Raw genomic sequence first — 21,280 nt, forward strand, 5'->3', positions numbered from 1 at the left:
TTTAATAATTAATAATTGTATTTTATGTAAGATTTTAATTAGAAAAGTCGTTATGTTATAATAACGTTTAATAAAATTCATTTAAATTTTAATATTTTTTACTCGAATATTTTCTACTGGAATTTTTAAATTTCATCGGTCGTATAAGTATATTTATAGTATACATTTGAGTATTTATATATATACATATAAATATATTTACACATAAATATAGATATATACATATACATGGTACACGTGGTACACTTGTTATCATAACCTAATTTTGTTATTTGTATAAAAATAAACATAAATAAATATGAACGAAATAATAGACAATAACTTTATAAATAATTATAATAAAATTGAACTAGCCTTGAAAAATGCTGCTTTTATTGCTATTGATGCTGAATTCAGTGGAATTAAGGAAGAGAGTGTTGCTGATTTATCGTAAGGTTTTTTTTTTAATGACAATGTTTTTTTCCCTATTGATGAATATTTTTTAAAAATTTGTTTTGTTTCAATAATTGTACTCAACAAAATTTGTTTTTAAGAAATTTATCTAGTAATTGTTTAGTTTTACGGTTACTAAATTTTTTTTGACATCAAAATCAAAATTGGTATTTTTAAACTTTTTTATGACATCAAATTTAGCTGTCACTTAACAATTTTTTAATTTTCTTTGACAAATAAATGTGAATCTAAAAATTATTTTTAAAAAAATGCATTTTTAGTTATGACATTAAAATAAGTCACTTGATCATTTTTTAATTTTATTTAACAAACAAATTTACTCCAACAAATGATTAAAAAAAAATTGTGTTTTTAATTTTAAAAAATTACTAATTGTTAATTTTATTATCAAAATTAAATTAGCCGGCATCGGAAAATTTTTAGAATTTTTTTTATAGAAAAAAAATGAATGAAAAAAAATTAAACGAAAAAATTTGACATGTAGAAAATTTGGAAAATTCGAAGTGCAATTTTTAAAAAACATTTTTTTATTTATAATTTTCATTGATTCAAAAAATAAAAAATTTTCAAATCTCTGCTAATTTTAGTATTCAATTTTTCTTATGCCATAATTTATTTGTTACAAAAATTATTAAATATTTGCTAAATTAATTTTCATTTTTAATTTATTAAAATTTCTACATGTCAATTTTTTTCCTTATTTTTTTGCCATAATTTATTTGTTAAGAAAATTATTAAATATCTGATAAATTCATTTTCATAAGTTTTTTTTATTATTTTACTTCACGGTAAATTTACAATAATAATAATTAAAATTATGATACTGAAATTAAAAGACATCTGTCAATTTTTTGAATTTTTATCACTAAACTATTATGAAAAAATTTTAGTAAAAAAAATTCACATCTAAAAATTAACAAAAAATTAAAAGTGCAAATTTTTTAAAAATATTTTTTTTTTAATTAATTTTTAATAAAAATAAAAAAAAAACTGTCAGATGTCAGCTGATTTCAGTATTATTTAAAATTTGTAAATATAAATTTTTCAATTTATTAAAAAATTCTCAATTTTAACAAAAATTTCAAAATCTTTATTTAAAAAAGAATTTTTTTTATCAAAAAATTGACATTTTTAATTAAAAAAAAATTCTAAATATTTTTATGAGGTAAAAAATTGAGAACCGTAAAACTAAACAATTATTAATTATTTTCTATCACAAAAAATAAAAAAATAAACTTCAAGACAATTTCAATCACCAAAAGCGTATTTTTAAATTTAAATAAAATAAAAAATTGATTTCAATTTTAAAATCTTAGATTATTTGACTCTATGCCGCAGCGGTACAAAAAATTACGCGACAACATAGATCCATTTATCGCAATACAAATAGGAATAAGTGCCTTCAAGTACATAAGAGACGAGAATAAATACAAAGTTGAAACGTACAATTTTTACTTACTACCTCGCCAATTGCCATTTGATGACAGGCAATTTTTGTGGCAAGTTGGAGCGCTGGAATTTCTAACCAGGCATCATTTTGACTTCAACAAGGTAATTTATGTTCACTTCTTGGAATTAAATAATTGTGGCAATTAATTCCTAGTCAGAAAAAATAATTCTGTTTTCAAAATTTGAAAATTGTAATTCATAATGCTTTAAAAAATTTCCATTTATTATTTTTTTTAATTTTCACAAGTTGAATTTTTTATAATTTAATTTCTATAAAATTATAAAAAAATTTCAAATTTTACATTTTTTTACGCCTATTTTTTTTTAATTCATTTTTTAAAATCAAGGATAATAAATTATTACTAATTTTAGTTGAACTACGATGGAATTTCGTATTTGGATGAAGAAAAGGAGAAGAAATTAAGAGACTCATTAAAAGAAAATGATTATGTGAACAATCATGCAATTTTTACGAACCTAAGCGACGAAACAATATTCTCCACTGCGATTGACAGTGTAGCAAAATGGGTGAAAGACACTAGATCAATTGAAAAATCAATTGAATTGAGCTGTAACAATATTGCGCAGCAATGTTATATCCAGCGCGAGCTGAGATCGGTGTTTAAATCGATTTGGACTGAATCGAAAGGAAGAACTGAGATTGTGGTAATCAAAGTAGATGCTGAGACGAGACAAGCTCTTGAGGAAGCTGATAATGGGAGCCTCGAGAAGAGGATAATCGATTACTTTTTAGGGTTTACCAAAGTGTTCAAGCTTCTTGTTGCCTTGAAGAAGCCAATTATCGGCCATAATGTCCTTTTGGACTTGATGTTCATTTACAAGCAATTTTACAGGCCATTACCGAAAAATTATCTGGACTTCAAGAAGGAAATTAACAGAATTTTCCCTAATATTTATGATACTAAATTTATTAGTTATGAATTAAAGAAGAAGTTAGATTCAGGTTTGTTTTTCTTTTTAATATTTAGTAAGAATTATAACTTTAAGGTAGTTGTCACGGTACAATATTGTCAAAAAATTAGAGATTATACGCGTCGCAAAAGTATATGAGCTTGTAGCTAAGTAATCCATAATTTTTACGCAAGACTGTACCCGTGGAGACGCAACCTATACAATTGTTTCTGTCCGACTCCGTAGATATATACTTTTTTATAAATTGTTGAACTTGAATCCGCTATTTATAAATAATTAGACGGTCAAAAATTTTTTATTTATTTTGCTTGGATTTATTTTAATTCAATATTAAATTTTTTTGACTGGGCCGATGACCTTGTAAAAATTTCAAATATTTAAAATCTAAATAATATTTATTATATTAATAATAATAACTAGCAACCTTGCAGTCACTATGTGACTGCCATGACTTGTGAACTATTAATAAATAAAATTTTGCTTTATTAAATCATGAACTTTGTTAAATTGCACTGTTCTTTCTTATATATTGACATTTTTAAAGATATAAGCTCATCCCGGTGGTACACTCATCAAGAGCTTTCATTTGAGTACCCACACGCATTTTGATATATTTTTCGTATATACATATATATAATATATATAAATATATGAAAAATTTATGTGAGTACTCTAATGAAAGGTCTTGATGAGTATAACATCAAGATGAGCTTATATCTTTAAAAATGTCGATAGTTCATAAGATATCCGTTCAATTGCACTGTAATTTCTTAACTATTGACCTTTTTGAAGATATAAGCTCATCCCGATGTTACACACATCAAGAGCTTTCATTTGAGTATCCACATGCGTTTTGATATATTTTTCATATATACATATATCGGGTATTCCATGCGAAATGGGAAAATGACTAAAATTTTAAAATTTCTCTAATTCATTCTAATTTAGTCCTAATTTATTATTAAAAGTCTATATTTTACTAATTTGTAAAGAAAATTTTTTTAAATCAATAAGAAAATCGATTTTTCTCTCCTAGTAACTTTTCAGCCGTACTAACTTGTATCCAGGTTAAATATTGTTTTAATAGTTTTAAGAAAAAATTCATTTTATATTTGTTATTAACTAACATATTTATTATCATAGTTTTAAGAACAAATTTTTTATGTTCGTTATTAATTAACACCTAAGTTTATCAAGATCGTGTTATCAGTATGCTAAATCCTTTATTTGTGTTTTTTAATTAGTTTCTCTTTAATTATCTTAAATAATTTATAGTTAAATATATAAACAATAATGTTTCTAAGGTTGAAATAATATAAAAGTCTTTTTAATAAACAACTTGATGAAGACATTTTGTCAAATGTCCCACCAGTCACTATGGAATGCCCCATGTATAATATTTATAAATATATGAAAAATTGATGTGGGTACTCTAATGAAAGGTCTCGATGAGAGTAACATCGGGATGAGCTTATATCTTTAAAAACGTCAATTGTTCACAAGATACAAGGTCATTTCTTATTTATGAATCTAGAGATGAAGAATTTTCGAATGCAGCCTAAATACTTATCATAATAAATTGACTATCGGTGAGAATGATATGAAACCTTGAAAAGGCACAAATTAAGAAGGGTTTATATTTTTTCTCTCTCTCGCTCTCTATTGGACAAGCGAGAGTATCTCTGTCATACTTGTAGAACTTATGGAATCTTAAAACGGATTTTATACATAAAGAAATGAAAATTTTCCAAAAAAGCGCTTCGCTCTTCGATGGATAATTTAATTATCTATCGAAGAGCGAAGCGTTTTTTTTCAAAATATTATCTTATTCATGAGCAAAACTCGTTTGAAAATCAACTATCAACCGCTCTTAAAGTCAAGACTTTTCCAACGATACCAAATTTAACCATAAAAACCCATTTTATCATATATACATTGGCCACAAAATTTTGCTTATTCTCTTAATAATATAAATGAGGATATTTAAAAATAAATTGAGAAGAAAAATTGATTTTTTTTAAAGTTATCGTGTTTAACTCTCCGTAAAAATTAAAAAATTTACACTATAAGCTATTTTTAAGCGAAGCAATTAATTTATTTAAAAAAAAATTTTGATATTTTATATAAGATTTAATAATATGATTATTATTTCAGATGTATTAAAATCGAATATCCTTCAAGAGCTTTACGAATTTTTCATAACCACTGGACGTGTATTAATAATAGACTCTCCAAAAATTGAATTCGAGAAAGAAAACACAGGTAAATTTAATATTTAACAATAACTCAACCTCAACCCTCAAGTTAATAATATTTTTATTTTTATTTTTATTAAAAAAATATAGACGAAGAAAAATACCATGACGCTGGCTGGGATTCTTATTACAGTGGGTATTGTTTTGTAAAAACAGCATACGTACACGCGATTAAAAAACGCGGTCTGTAAGTATTTAAATATTTATTCCGACTTTTATAAACCGTGTTTACTTAACGCTGGTTTGTTTGTTTTCACAGACGTGATGGGTTAATAGAACTGACCAACTCGGAAATTTTTTATGGAGTTCACGAGTACGTTAATTGCGTTAATGTGATACGCGCTGACCTTTCTCACATTGTAAGTTATTTATACAGCAATTGAATATTATACAGAAAAAAAGATTTCTTGACTGGAGAATAAAATTCTTGGCTCAAGTAAATTTTCGGGTGCCCGAAGGAAGACCGAAGTTGTCTTGGCCGAAGTAAAAATTTTTCTTGAAATTCTATTCTTGGTGGAAGTAGATAGATAGATTTGTTACACTGTACAGCAGTAAGAACTGTCTTTTACAATTATTTCATCACAATTATACTGCCTCTCTCTATTTCACTGCGTTCGAATTTCTTTCAAATTTTCACTGCGTTCAAAGTTTCTGCCTTTCAAATTTCGCACCTAGATATCGCAACCTGCTCTTTCAACTTTTTATAATCTCTGCGTATCTCTTGCGGCTGTGGACCGACTTGTGCTTCCTGTACTGTATTTACCCTATTCCTCACCTCTTTCGAATGACTGTTGGAATAGTGGCGATGGGGAAACCACAGAGAAAACCCATGCCAGTACAAGTCGGCTACCGGAGCGACCCCCGACGGTTGGTTTGGAACTATTCGAATAACCGTCGGGGCTCGAATCCTCGCCTCACGGCATGATGTACGAACGAATTAACGATATAATGACTTAACCCGCTCGGCCATCCTGCCGCTTATTCTTGGTGGAAGTAATAATAATAATGGAGGTTTTACTTGTATCACCTGGGCAGTGTTTTACAAGGGAGGGTGGGGTATTATTTCTCACTTCCCTTTGTTACACAACACACTTTTTTCCCAGCTCTACTTTGTATTTACTTCCATCATTATTATCACTTCATTATACTCACTACTTCTTTTGACCCCACCCCCCTGCATGTCGGGATTTTTTCATTCCCAACACACACTTCTTAATGCGGCTGTGGACCGACTTGTGCCTTCTGTACCGCATTCACCCTGGTCCTTACCACTCGGGTATTGGAACAGAAACATGGGGAAACCACAGAGAAAACCCATGTTAGTACAGTCGGAGCTGGGTTAAGTCTACAGTGATTGATAAGAAATTCTTCTTTATCGACCACTGGAGCATTAGGCCCCTATCCTAGTGTGCAGAGATCCCTCGCGCTAGCCAACGCTGACTAGAGTGATCACTCATTCAAGTTGTTGCTTAAATGGGTGATCACCCAAGTCAGACGTGTGCCGCCCGGCTATCTCTGCCACCTCCAGAGGCTGGCAACATTAACGCACATATTTTTATTTATAATCACTGAAAAATATTGGTGCGTGTCGGGATCGAACCCGGGTCCCACTCTTTCGAAAAGCGGGCACCGAACCGACCAAGCTATTGCCAGCCTTTTATTCTTGGTGGAAGTAATTTTTCTTAATTCAAATCATCATAAATACTTGATACAATAAATTTTTATATTGGATCAAGATTTTTAGATACTTTAGGGAAGCAGCGCCACCTACTTCAGCTGAGAAAAAAATTTTCTCACCTTGAGAAAATTTTTCTCTTGAATATTTGATATCCATTTTAGATTATTTTAGCACGCAATTATACATATTGAATGAAAGAAAATGGTTCAATATTATTTGATCTTCCCATTTGACATGTTCGTCAATAAAAATATTAATGAAAATTTATTATCGAGATATTTAATTTTTTGGAACAAGAGAAAAATTTTCTCAAGACAAGAAAATTTACTTCTGTCAAGAACTTAATTTTTTGGAGCAAGAAAAAAATTTTCTCAAAACAAGAAAATTTTCTTTATTCAAATAAATTGTCTTGGATCAAGATACGTATTTCTTGAAGCAAGAGAATTAATAAAATTTTTTTTTCGCCCAAGAAAATAATTAGCAAGAAATAGTATATTATACTACAAGGGCAGGAATCTCAACTTTCTGCCCGTGTAGTGTATACTAGTTTTCTTGCTATCCGGTCGAAAGTACGCAAAAAATTGCTTTGAAAAAAAATTGATGCCTGCCCCCGACATTTGCGGCACGAGCGAAGCGAGTGCTGCTGGTCGGGGGAGGGGGGGGGCAGGCATCAAATACACCTGTCAATAAAGATATTAATTTATAATCTATCATATTACTACTTTCTTTTGAGAAAAGATCTTAATTTAATTTAATAAATTTAAAGTTATAAATATATTATAAATTAACTCTGATTTTAAGAATAGAAAAAAACAAAAAAATGAAATAATAATCGTAAAATGCATAGAAAAAAAAATTAAGAAAAAAATCTGTTGGTGTATTTTTTTAAATAATTATTTGTTCAATAATGAATTTATTTATTTGAAAATATCTATCAGAATAAAAAATAATTTCTCGTTTTTTTTTGTAATTTAAATATTTAATAAGTCTCATTTCATTAAAATAAATATTTATTTTCTCTAATTAACTTAGTTTCAACGGCTGACTTTATCTAACAAAAAATTAATATTTAGACACACTTAAATAAATATACCTTGCATTGTTTTATTATAGATTTTTTTAAAAAACAATATAGTTACTTTAAGTTGTTGCTACAAGATATGCTAAGATCTGCCAAGAACTTAGTAAACTTGAACGCGGCCATTATTTCGGCTCCTCGTCGTAGGGCGCATGCGCGACTTGATCACGGCATAAAACTGAGGCTTTCTGCCGTGAAATCGCTGCGGGAATCCCGTACTTTCGACCGGCGTACTAAGAAAAATTTTTCTCAGAAAAATATGCCCTTGTAGTGTAATATACTATTCTTGGTTCAAGTGAACCATTCTTTCTGTGTATAAATTATTGTAAACTGTTTATTTTTTTTTTTTTTTCTTTTATTATTTATAGAGATTAGACGGACCAGATCCTAAATCAACTCGGCCACCTTGGCTTAATATAAAAACTCAAAAAATATCAATCAATATACGTGAGGTAATTTTTATTATTAATTAATTTTTAATTTTTATTTATTAATTATTATTTTATCAGATTTCAGAACTACTATCGCCGTTTGGATCAATTGCAATAAAACCTTATAATAAAAAAAGTATTTTAGTAGCAACATCAAATTATCGAACGTAAGAAATTATTATTATAATTATTAATTAATAAAAAATAAATTTGTTAAAAATTTTATTCCTTAGCTGAAGAAATAAAATTTTTTTTCACAGTAATTTTCTTGAAGAAAAAAATTTTAAATTTGGAAAAAAAAATTCTTGTTGAAAATTCGCAAGTTGTCTTTTTATAATTAAAAATTATTTTTAAATTTAAATTAATAATTTATTGATTTAAAATTATTATTTTACAAATCAAAAAAAATTTTTTAAAGAAGAAAGATATTGTGAGAAAAATTTGTATTTCTTCTGATTTAGACTGCATTTAAAAATGCTCTGTCTCTAGATACATAATTAAGAAATGACCTTGTATCTTGTGAACTATTGACATTTTTAAAGATATAAGCTCACTACGACATTACACTCATCGAGACCTTTCATTTAAGTACCCACATCAATTTTTCATATATTTATATATATTACATATATGTATATATGAAAAATATATGAAAATGCATGTGGGTACTCAAATGAAAGCTCTTGATGAGTGTAACATCAAGATGAGCTTACATCTTTAAAATGATCAATAATTAAGAAATGACCTTGTATCTTGTCAACTACTGACATTTTTAAAGATATAAGCTCACTCCGACATTACACTCATCGAGACCTTTAATTTGAGTACCCACATACATTTTTGATATATTTTTTATATATACATATATATAAATATATGAAAAATTGATGTGGGTACTCAAATGAAAGATCTCGATGAGTGTAACATTAAGATGAGCTTATATCTTCAATAATATCATTAGGCGACAAAATACAACATCATTTCTTAATTACAGATATTTTTAAAGATATAAGCTCACCCTGACATTACACTCATCGAGACCTTTCATTTGAGTACCCACATCAATTTTTCATATATTCATATATATATTATATATATGTACAGTCAAAACCGTTTACAGCGACTTCGCTTAAAGCGACGTGTCGGTTATTACGACGAAGTTTTTTAGTTCCGTCGCTATTACATGTAAAATTCTCAAGCCAAAAACCGCTTATAACAACATTGCTTATAGCGACAAATCGTTTATAGCAACCGAATTCACAGTACTTATAGTAGTAAACTCATAGTAAAATACATTGGTTATAGCGCCTGATAAATACTTTCGTTCGTTTTGCAGTGAATGTACTTATGATGTCATAAAATTATTTTGCAGCTTCAAATTAATGAGAATCACAATTTTCATTTTAGTTAAGGTAGTTAGGCCCAAAAAGCAAAAATTCAAGAAATCTCCCAAACTCCGTATAGAAGTATTTAAATACATAATACACACGCTGTTAAAATTTAGAGACGATTTACCACGTCTAACCGAAGATAATTGCAATTGAAAATGACATTTTTACACAGTTGGTATGGGAGAAGAGAGAGAAAACCGCGAAGTTTTATTATTTTTGTATTGAAGAAATTTTAAGAATTTCACGAAAAATTAATATTACTTAGATTAATACATGTATAATTACCCTACAAAATTCTTCAAAATAAATCCAAGAAATATAATTATTATAATTTGCAAAATTAGTAAAGATATATATTACTAAAATATTCTTCCAACATATTTATTTAAACTTGAAAATTACTCAGTTCAATAATATAAAAATCCGATTATTATTGTCACTCTTATAAATATTATTATTATCGACGATTAGTGTCGTTATTTGGATGAAAAATTGTCGTCTGGTTGGCCCGTAAGTTAGATAAAACGACGTTATAAGTTTAATAATAATACCAAGGTTCTGAAGCGTGTGTACTACGTACATTTGTACGCGTATTAAATAACTAGTTACTTTTTAGTTTGCTCGTCTTGATTTAGTTTTAAAATAAATAATCCCGGGAATTCGCTATCATGCATTCATCTTTATAGGCCCGTGGCGTGCTACTGCTTCTGCTACTTATTCTGTTTCTAGCCACTTATAAATCTTTTATTAAATTATTTTAGTTTTATTTTTATGTTTTACGCTTAACAGGCTAGATACTTTGTCGGGTTTTATGCTCCTAAAAATTGCCCATTATATTTTCAGAAAAAACAAATTTTTAAATATTTGCTATTAATAATAATATAAATTTAATATTATATTATAAGATATATAAATATTTGATTGACATTTCAGGGCGAGAGAAATTCTGGATCATTTCCAGCGAAGCAAAGATTACCGCGTCGCTCTTTATAATCCGTTGAGATATTCATTAATTACTAAATCAATTATCTGGTAAGCTAACACTAATAACTCATAATTAGCTTAATTATAATTATTAAAAAAAAAATTAATTAAACTTACAGGAGCAGTGTGGTGTTATCCAGCGGTTTACTGACCTGGTTTATCCACGCGAAGATTACAAAACCTTAAAAAAAATTTTTTTTTACGATCTGAGATCAGTATTATTCAATAAAAAAAATGTAATAATAATAATTATTTGCAGTTTTTTTAAATAAGAATAAGCGGTACTCTGTTTTCCGATATTTCAAAAGTTTTCTCTGGCCGCAACTCAAGGCTACCCCTCGAAATAACACGGTAGCTATTTTGTGTAGGCGTTTTTTAGCTCTGCCGAGCAGCCTCAGTGTCTTGTCCACGTAACAGAGAGCCATAAACCACCGGATTGTCAATGCAGGAGCTTCTTTTAAAAAAATAGTTTGAATATTTATAAAAAAATATTTTACTTTTCTGACAGTCTTCGGCTCATCACTTTGCATTTCACAGATGTCAAATTAATTCGTTAGCTGAGGTTAAATATTTATAAATAATATCCCCGAGCAATTTTTAGCTCCAAAATTTATCCCGTCTTTACTTGATTAATTGGTTATTTAATATTTTTTTTCCCCCGTCAAATTAATCAGATTTACGAGCTTTGTTCCATAAATCATAACCTCAATCCCTAAAACGAACAAAGTTAATAAGAAATATGAATTTTTATTTAAATAAAAATTCTACATGTCTTAAAATACATTTAAAGCTCGTCTTTACTTGATTAATTGGTTATTTATTCATTTCTTCCCCTCACAAAATTAATAACTTCTTTATTGACGTATGAGAGAAATTTTATAGCAATGTAAAAAAATCGTCATGATTTTCGGTTACGCGCCATGGTTTTTTTTTGTCAAAGTTCAGTATAGCGACGTAAAAAAGAAATCTAGTAAACGTTATTAATTCTAAAAACAATTAAAAAAACAATAATTTAAAAATAAAACAAAACACAATTAGAAAATAAAAATATGTATACGTATATCTTTTTTAATTATTCGTTTTTAATGATTTATTTATTCATTTTGAATTCTATAAAATCATTGCATATAATTGTATTACTTTGAATAGACAATTCCAATTATTTACTCATAATTAGTGTAATTGGGTAAATTATTAAATATCTGCTTTGAATTATTTAAGTGAAACTTCTTTTGAAGTGAAATTTCTTTATCGACGTATGAGAGAAATTTTATAGCAATGTAAAAAATTGATCACGATTTTCGGTTACGCGCCATGTTTTTTTTTTGTCAAAGCAGTATAGCGACGTAAAGAAGAAATCTAGTAAACATTATTAATTCTAAAAACAATTAAATAAACGAATTAAATAATAATTTTCAAAAAAAACAAAACACAATTAGAAAATAAAAATATGTATACGCACATCTTTTGTTATTATTCGTTCTTAATGATTTATTTATTCATTTTGAATTCTATAAAATCATTGCATGTCTACAAAATTAACTGTCATCATATAATTGAATTACTTTAAACAGATAATTCCAATTATTTACTCATAACTTGTGTAAGTGAGTAAATTATTAAATTTCTGCTTTGAATTATTTTTACTAAGTTATGAGATGAAATATGAATATTAAAGTTCGTTATATAATTTTTGTAAACTGATTAACTAATTTTTAGATTAAATAATGGCAGAGTCTAAATAATTACAATCATGGTAATAATGATGCGATCATAATTGATGAAATACAATAATTATAATAAGAGCAATGATAAAATGAATTACTCATATTATTTGTATGCATGTCTGTAATACTAAAATAGCTTTAATTTAATCCAGAAAATTTTTTTTTCTCAAGCCTTATCTACCCAATTTCTGTGAAGTTGTAAATAGTAAAAAAATTATTCGTCATAAAGAAGTTTAACTTTTTACCTGGGTACACACACATATCGACGTTCTAATTAGCAAATTGTCTAACTCCATTTTAGAAAATCTTCCATTTGTACGAAAAAAGAATTAGTTCAAAATTTATCATCAATTTAAAAAACAATTTTATATCTAATAGAGGTATAATATTTTGATTTGGATCATTAAAATAATTTATAATTCGACTATTGCTACATCAAAATGTTAAAAAATCACCCTTTAAAACATAAAGAATTAGATCAATTGCTATTTAGACCGTCGATATTTTTTTTTTATGAATCACAACCTGAATCTCAGCGAAACAAAGTAAGTGAAGAGAAGCTTAGCGTGAAAATGATTAAAAATGAGCCTTAAGACTTGTTAAAATATATTTAAAACTACCCCCAGGTAGCCTCGAGTTTCCTATATCCAACTGGCAGAGCTGGTCGATATGAAAATACCTCACCGCGGATTTTTGCTACCAAATGTTTCGAAATTATCGTTGTCTTGCTCGACTTTAATGTCGGTGTAAGATTGGATGAGGGTCATCAGTGATATTTATCCTCGTAGATGCACCTGTCGTCCACCAGCAGCTCCCCAAGTGCTATTAGCATCAGCATCAAGATCAACATTAATATCAAGATATAACCTAGCGAAAGAAAAAAATGTGATTAATCGCCAGCGATTCGAAATATTTTCTTACAATAAAATTTTTCAAAATATATTTAAATTGCGTAGGATTAACACTTTGAACTTGGCGGTTATGAATGACGTTATTAAAGAAAACTAATAATATATAATAAAAAATAATATTAATATAAATAAATAAAATGAGATAATAAAACTAAATGAAAATGATTGCATTAGCAGTCTTAAAAGTATACTTAAATAAATAAAAACACGTATAGTAGGAAAGAGGAATTCTATTTTTGGTCCATAAGCTGCTACTGGTGGATGGTTGAAGTAGAAAATAGCATAGCCTAGCCCCTGGCCTAGAGCGTAGGCTTGACCGGCTACTCGCCCGTTATCCGTTATGACGGGTGTGCTCGGATAGATCAGAACCTTCTGTCCCGGTGATGACGTACCAGCTCTTACTTACAATTAAAAAAACCTTTGCTTAGACAGTGTTTGTTTTCAAGTTCATTACACCAGTCACTGGACGAGCAAATGTTATAAATTATAATTATAAAATTGTAGACTGTGTCATCGATCGATGATACACTGAGAGACAATTTTTTATGAATATAAAGTTAGCCGACATCTAAAAATTGTTATGATTTTTTTTATTAAAAAATTATTACAAAAAAATAAAAAAAAATTTTTTCATTTGTTAAAAATTTGAAAAACTATAAGTGTAATTTTTTAAAAATATTCTTTAGTTATAATTTAATAAATTAAGCAAAATAAAAAAATCAAAAATGTCGGCTAACTTTATTATTATCAATTTTTTTATGACACTGAAGTTAGCAGACGTCTAAAAATTTTAGATTTTTTTTATTAATTAAATTACAATTAAAAAGATATTTATAAAAAAATCCACTTATAATTTTTCAAGTTTTTTACATGTGAATTTTTTTTTTAATTGTTTAATTTAAATTTTTTCAATAAAAAATTTCTAAAAATTTGAAAAGTCGGCTAACTGTTTTCATATTTTTTTTAATAGTAATAAAATTTTATATGAAAATTAAGTTAGCCGACATTTCAAAATTTTTAGAGTTTTATTTATTAAAAAAAATTACAAAAAAATTTTCATTTGTAAAAAATTTGAAAAATTATAAGTGCAATTTTTTAAAAATATTTTTTAGTTCTAAATTAATAAATGAAAAATAGTCAAAAAATTAAAAACATCGGCTAACTTCATTATTATAAATTTTATTCATATGAAATATAATTTTATTAATATTAACTAAGTTTTCTTTTCAAGTCCAAATAAACTTTATTACTATTAAATAAAATTGTCTCTCAGTGTACCCAGATAGTGTAATTATAATGACTTTTGTAAAACTAAAAAGGAGAGGTCAGTCGGGTTACCTGGGTTGCTGCTGGGTACTGCCCGGCATGCTCTACTTGCAAATTTGTACTCAACTAGTTGGACTATAGATGCTGACATTATAATAATAATGTCTTGATTTGCTAAATGCTAAATGTTACAATACCCTATTTCTGTTTCCTTTAAGACCTAGTGGTGACATGTCTTCTTAGGCTATCCTTGGCACCAATTGAATTTTAAATCATGTTTACAAGATTAATGCTTATTAAAATACTTACATAATTGTTATTTTATTGAGGACTTTAATTTAACTGCTTCTAAATTGATTTTAGGCTGTTAAACTCACTGTTTTATTTGATTTCCTAATGCGCCGAGCGTTAATGGCTCCCTTGGAAGAAATTCAGAGCATAAATTACAAGTTTATACTTTCCATTAGTGATAATTACTGTAAACAAGGAAAATGCTTTTAAGCAATCGTATAAACTAAAAAAATATGTGTGTGTACCAGAGTACACAGGTAAGAAGTTTAACTTCTTTATGACGTATAATTTTTCTATTTACAAATTCAAAGAAATTGGGTAGATAAGGCTTGAGAAAAAAAAATTTTTCTGGATTAAATTAAAGCTATTTTAGTATTATAGACGTGCGTACAAATAATATGAGTAATTCATTTTATCATTGCTCTTATTATAATTATTGTGTTTCATCAATTATGATCGCATCATTATTACCATGATTGTAATTATTTAGACTCTGCCATTATTTAATTTAAAAATTAGTTAATCAGTTTACAAAAATTATATAACGAACTTTAATATTCATATTTCATGTCATAACTTTTAGTAAAAATAATTCAAAGCAGATATTTAATAATTTACTCAATTATACAAGTTATGAGTAAATAATTGGAATTATCTGTTTAAAGTAATACAATTATATGATGACAGTGAGCGTGTTCAGCCGAACTAAGTCCTGAGTAAACTTAGTTAGCCTAAGTATAGTCAAAGCATTCCCTGCTATACATATATCTATCTACTATACTATACATATCTTATTAGGTTTACTCAGGACTTAGTTCGGCTGAACACGCTCAGTTAATTAATCTTGTAGACATGCAATGATTTTATAGAATTCAAAATGAATAAATAAATCATTAAAAACGAATAATTAAAAAATATGTACGTATACATATTTTTATTTTCTAATTGTGTTTTATTTTATTTTTAAATTATTGTTTAATTTGTTTTTTTCATTGTTTCTAGAATTAATAATGTATACTAGATTTCTTCTTTACGTCGCTATACTGAACTTTCATAAAAAAAAAAAAAAAAAAAAACATGGCGCGTAACCGAAAATCGTGACCAATTTTTTACATTGCTATAAAATTTCTCTCATACGTCGACAAAGAAGTTTCACTTCAATAATTCAAAGCAGATATTTAATAATTTACTCAATTACACAAGTTATGAGTAAATAATTGGAATTGTCTATTCAAAGTAATACAATTATATGCAATGATTTTATAGAATTCAAAATGAATAAATAAATCATTATACGTCACTATACTGAACTTTGATAAAAAAAAATTAGGAAAACGGTTGACCCTGAAGGCCATCCCTGCAACTTCCCGCTAATTCCATACTTAGGCGCTTAAAGTTGCACCAATGACGTTTTTGAGCTCTTCGAGCTCAGAAATACAATTTATGGGTTATTTTGAGCTTTCCGAGCTCAAAGAGATTGCTTTCCTATCCTTTAAAGCTCTTCGAGCTCAAAAGTCTGATAGAGATTTGATAAGACACTATTTTTTGAATTTTTAAACCGCAATAACTTTTGAATGAATAATCCGATTTTTACGCGGTTAGAAGCATTCGACGCAGTTTTTCAAGCCTCACAAAGAATCTTAAATTTTGAATTGATCGCGCTAGGAATTTTGGAGTTATTCCGAAAAAACACTTTCCGGTTTTCTTTCGTTCACGATATCTCTCGAATGAATCAAGCGATTTTGACCGGACTGGTAGTGATCGACGTGGTTTTTCGAGGTTAAGAGCTGATTAGTTTTTGGAATTGAACCTTTAAGCCGTTTAAAAGTTATTCCAAAAAAAACACATTTGAAAAAAAATTTTTTTTCAGTTTTTTTAAGATTTCTCAAAATCTATTGATCTGAATCGGTCCAAATAGTTTTCAAAATCTAAGTTTGGTCAAGTTCTTTCGAATGGCACCAACCGCGATGAAATCGGTCAAGCCGTTCAAAACTTATAAGCGGTTCACATACTTTCACACACACACACACACACACACACACACACACACACACACACACACATACAGACACCGTGACAACCTCGCGGGGATAGTCAGGGAAGCTTCCTATGACCTTCAAACGTCGAGATCTGATGAAAACTCGATTTTTGCAAAACGGGGTGAAAACAATAACTTCCCGATTTTTGAAAATCTTCGATTTTCTTAGCGGGAAGTTAAAAATAACATGGCGCGTAACCGAAAATTGTGACGATTTTTTTTATATTGCTATAAAATTTCTCTCATACGTCAACAAAGAAGTTTCACTTAAAAAATTACAAGGTTAAGAGTAGAGATACAAAAAAAATTACAAGAGACCTTTGTTACAAGAAATTTAATTTTCTACAAAAAAGATCCTTGTCAATCTTTTCTTATCTCTAACCTGTTAGCCAGAATTTCCGTTTTAGTGCTTCACAAAAATTTTAGTATACGGATGTGCGAATGAACGGATGTTCTATATCTTGGAAGCTGATGAACTGATTTAAAAAATTCTTGCTGGAACTGAGAGATTAAATCAGTATTTATGACCTGTAAAATAATAAAATTATGAAGACAAGTAAATTTAAAAGCGCGAGTAAAATTAAACTGAGACTTCGCATGAAAAAAGTTAAAATGAGTTTAATTAACTTACATAACAAATTTTGAGTGATATTAAAAAAAAAGTATGGTCATGGTCAACTAAAAAGCGTCTGTTAATCTAAATCTTAATCATGTGGTTGTCAGTCGGCAGCTTTGCTTCCTACGAGCTTAAATCCGACCTCGAAAAGATCCTTGCGACTATTTTCGCGACACGAGTTTCGACATGACAGATGAGAGTTTACTTTTCTACGCCGATCTCTGATACGTATTTTTCTTAGCGTATTAATTTTTGATTAGGTTAAACATAACCCTGCCAGTTATAATTTTTCAACATCATCGGAAAATAAATTGCAAATTATACTAAATTGATGCCAATAAATTGCAATAATTTATTAATAGTCTTCGAACAAACTAATAAACTTTGTATTTCTTTTCATTTCTTCGGCCAATTATATTGGCGCGAATGCAGATAGATAACTTGTATATGTCAACAACTCGGTTGTACGTACTTAATCATTATACTTAAGTCGCTTAAAACCTTAATTTGGTCGTCCAAATTTAATCTATTGTTGCATAAATAAAAAAAATTTTTTCCGTATTAAATTAAAGTTATTTTAGTATTATAGACATGCATACAAATAATATGAGTAATTCATTTTATCATTGCTCTTATTATAATTATTGTATTTCATCAATTATGACCGCATCATTATTGCCATGGTTGTAATTATTTAGACTCTGCCATTATTTAATCTATAAATTAGTTAATCAGTTTACAAAAATTATATAACGAACTTTGATATTGATATTTCATGCCATAACTTGGTAAAAATAATTCGAAGCAGATATTTAATAATTTACTCAATTACACAAGTTATGAGTAAATAATTGGAATTATCTGTTCAAACTAATACAATTATATGATGACAGTTAGGGGCACAACCAGTGTGACAGCCTAAAAAAAGGCGATTTTTGGGAATTAAAATAAAAAAAACTCCTGTATGAATTGTTTTAAAATTTTAAGGGTATATTAATACATATTTTAAAAATATACAGTTAAATTTTTGAAGAAAAAACTTAAATATTTTCCGAGACGGCGCTAAAAAAAAAAGGTTTTCTACTGCTGGAGTGATTCCGGCCTTCTCTGTGGATAAAACCAAAAAAAAAATTCTCGTTAAACTAGAAGATATTGTCCGTACGATGACCCACGGTCGAAAAAAAATATCAAAAATTGACAAAATGGCGGCGTTTTTAAAAAAAAAAATTTGAATTTTACCCAAAACTTTGGTCGTTTTTGGCCTGCCAAAATTCGATTTTTGATCAGATCAACAAACTGGAGAATCTTCGTATGGAGAACTATCTACAGAACATGCAGAAAAAATTTGGTAGTGATCGGACAATTTGTCTTCGAGTAAACATTCTAGCAAATTCGAAAAATGCTGTTTCGAGAAAAACGCGTTTAAAGATAAAATGATCCTATTCTACCTGTCGAGCGGCTACTCTTTAAATGGCTGTAACTCAAAAAGTATTTTAGATATTGATTTGAAATTCTAATATGTTATTTTTAAAGGTATAACCTATCAAAATATGAAAAAAAAAATCGATTTTTTGAAAATTTCACACTGGTTTGTGTGCCTCAATCTTGTAGACATGTAATGATTTTATAGAATTCAAAATGAATAAATAAATCATTAGAAACGAATAATTAAAAAAGATGTACGTATACATATTTTTATTTTCGAACTGTGTTTTGTTTTATTTTAAAATTATTATTCAATTTGTTTTTTTAATTGTTTTTAGAATTAATAATGTTTACTAGATTTCTTCTTTACGTCGCTATACTGAACTTTGATAAAAAAAAACATGGTGCGTAACCGATAATCGTTACGATTTTTTTTACATTGCTATAAAATTTCTCTCATACGGCTATAAAGAAGTTTCACTTCAATAATTCAAAGAAGATATTTAATAATTTACTCAATTACACAAGTTATGAGTAAATAATTGGAATTGTCTATTCAAAGTAATACAATTATATGCAATAATTTTATAGAATTCAAAATGAATAAATAAATCATTAGAACCGAATAATTAAAAAAGATGTACGTATACATATTTTTATTTTCTAATTGTGTTTTGTTTTATTTTTAAATTATTATTTAATTTGTTTTTTTAATTGTTTTTAGAATAAATAATGCTTACTAGATTTCTTCTTTATGTCACTATACTGAACTTTGATAAAAATAAACATGGCGCGTAACCGAAAATCGTGACCAATTTTTTACATTGCTATAAAATTTCTTTCATACGTCGACAAAGAAGTTTCACTTCAATAATTCAAAGAAGATATTTAATATTTTACTCAATTACACAAGTTATGAGTAAATAATTAGAGTTGTCTATTCAAAGTAATACAATTAAAATTTCTCTCATACGTCGACAAAGAAGTTTCAGTTCAATAAAAATTAATCTCCTTTTTCTGTGCAACATACAAAGTAACTTTTAATTATCAAATGTTAAACAATCAAATCGAAATTATTGGCACGATTTAATCCTATACTTATCATAAAGGTGTTAACCTTTGTCAACAATGTTTTTTCTCACCAACCCGTCAGCCAATTGTTGCGTCAGACCTTGAAAATCAAAAAAGTAAATAAATAAACAAAGAAGAAATAAAAGTGTAATTAATTTTAGGGAGGCGGGATTTCATTCGAGGACTCACCGTTGATATAATTGTAAAGCGCAAGACAATGAAGAATGTATTACCTGTCTATTCTGGACGTTTGGCAGCAATAATGCCTCCCAGGGACACCCAGAGGTTGCTAGTGTGCATAAGTTATGATATTATCTATAGTTTAGTACAGTAATGTAGTATAATGTTGTATTTCAGATGATCAAAAAAGCCCGTCTCGTTCTCTCATGTCTTAAAACTGATGCTACCCTGAAAAATGCCGTCTAATGACGCTCATGAGCACAAAGGCCGCGTGAGTTCTAATTTCGTATTATCTTTTTCCCCTGGTTTAACTATAAATAACTAAATGTAAATGGAAGTGTGTAAAATTTCTTTTTACTTGTTTTATATTTTTAAACTATTATTGTTATTGTTACTGTATTTGTAGGTTAATGCTGAGCACCGAGCTGTTATTACTTAGTAACATCTAACCTGTTGAACAAAAAAATAAAAAAAATTAACGGAGCAAGTGGAGGTTATTTATTACCAGTCAACATACCTTTTTTATTCTATTTGCGCCAACTTTATGAAAGCTTCAATTTTTTTTAGCTTTCTTTCCTAATGAACACTCGAAATTTTCTTTTTCCACCGAGTCATTTGCCAAAAGCTTACCGCTTGCTAGTCATAAATAAATTGATGGCTATGACAGCTGAGTTTAAGCATCTGGACATCCGCTTTAATATTTTATTTAACGTGTTATAATTGATTTATTTTCTTTAGGACGTTGACCTTTTGAGTTACCGAAGAAATTTTATTTTGAAAAATACCTTTTGCGCAAAAACTCTTTTAAGTTTGCATTTTTTTTAGGTTAAACAAAGTTTTTTAACCTAAATAATTATTTATTGTATTTTTTAGAGGTTAATTTTAATTAAAAGAAATTTTTTATGCAATTTCGTTATTTAATTTAATTAAATTAAAAAAAAAGAAAGAAGAAATTTATGGGTAAAAATTTTTAATCAAGAAGAAATTGTTTTAACCTAAAAAAATATTCTTTAATGGAAATTAATGTTTTAAATTTAATTAAAAGGTACTTTAAATATAAAATAGTTATAAAATTAAGAAAGAAGATATTTAAATATTTATAA

At 27.8% G+C, this 21,280-nt stretch overlaps 1 protein-coding gene and 1 long non-coding RNA gene across 3 annotated transcripts; one reads left to right on the forward strand and one right to left on the reverse strand.

Annotated features, from left to right (window-relative positions):
- The first annotated feature begins 61 nt into the window (after positions 1-61).
- Positions 62-11,433, forward strand: LOC123265847 (pre-piRNA 3'-exonuclease trimmer-like). The gene is made up of 10 exons (XM_044729785.1): positions 62-429; positions 1,770-2,004; positions 2,275-2,866; positions 4,990-5,097; positions 5,181-5,277; positions 5,350-5,449; positions 8,215-8,298; positions 8,356-8,444; positions 10,602-10,700; positions 10,772-11,433. The coding sequence occupies exons 1-10, from the start codon at positions 299-301 to the stop codon at positions 10,836-10,838; spliced, it is 1,602 nt and encodes a 533-aa protein (XP_044585720.1). The 5' UTR covers positions 62-298; the 3' UTR covers positions 10,839-11,433.
- Positions 11,434-19,933: 8,500 nt separating this feature from the next.
- LOC123265214 lies at positions 19,934-20,950 on the reverse strand. Of its 2 annotated transcripts, XR_006509537.1 has the most exons (3): positions 20,695-20,950; positions 20,231-20,627; positions 19,934-20,097 (listed from the first exon to the last, which is right to left on the reverse strand). It is a non-coding gene; the product is annotated as an uncharacterized LOC123265214 (long non-coding RNA). The 2 variants fall into 2 exon arrangements; XR_006509536.1 differs by lacking the exon at positions 20,695-20,950 and having other exon boundaries at positions 20,187-20,288.
- Positions 20,951-21,280: the final 330 nt, after the last annotated feature.

Source organism: Cotesia glomerata, linkage group LG5 (genome assembly GCF_020080835.1).
Source record: "Cotesia glomerata isolate CgM1 linkage group LG5, MPM_Cglom_v2.3, whole genome shotgun sequence".
Taxonomy (NCBI): Eukaryota; Metazoa; Arthropoda; class Insecta; order Hymenoptera; family Braconidae; genus Cotesia; species Cotesia glomerata.

Bases quoted from the DNA above. Each gene is read 5' to 3' on its own strand.
- LOC123265847 (XM_044729785.1), top strand. From the start codon at position 299: ATGAACGAAATAATAGACAATAACTTTATAAATAATTATAATAAAATT. The intron at 430-1,769 runs GTAAGGTTTTTT...TTAAAATCTTAG, and splicing joins GAGAGTGTTGCTGATTTATC to ATTATTTGACTCTATGCCGC. The intron at 2,005-2,274 runs GTAATTTATGTT...TACTAATTTTAG, and splicing joins ATCATTTTGACTTCAACAAG to TTGAACTACGATGGAATTTC.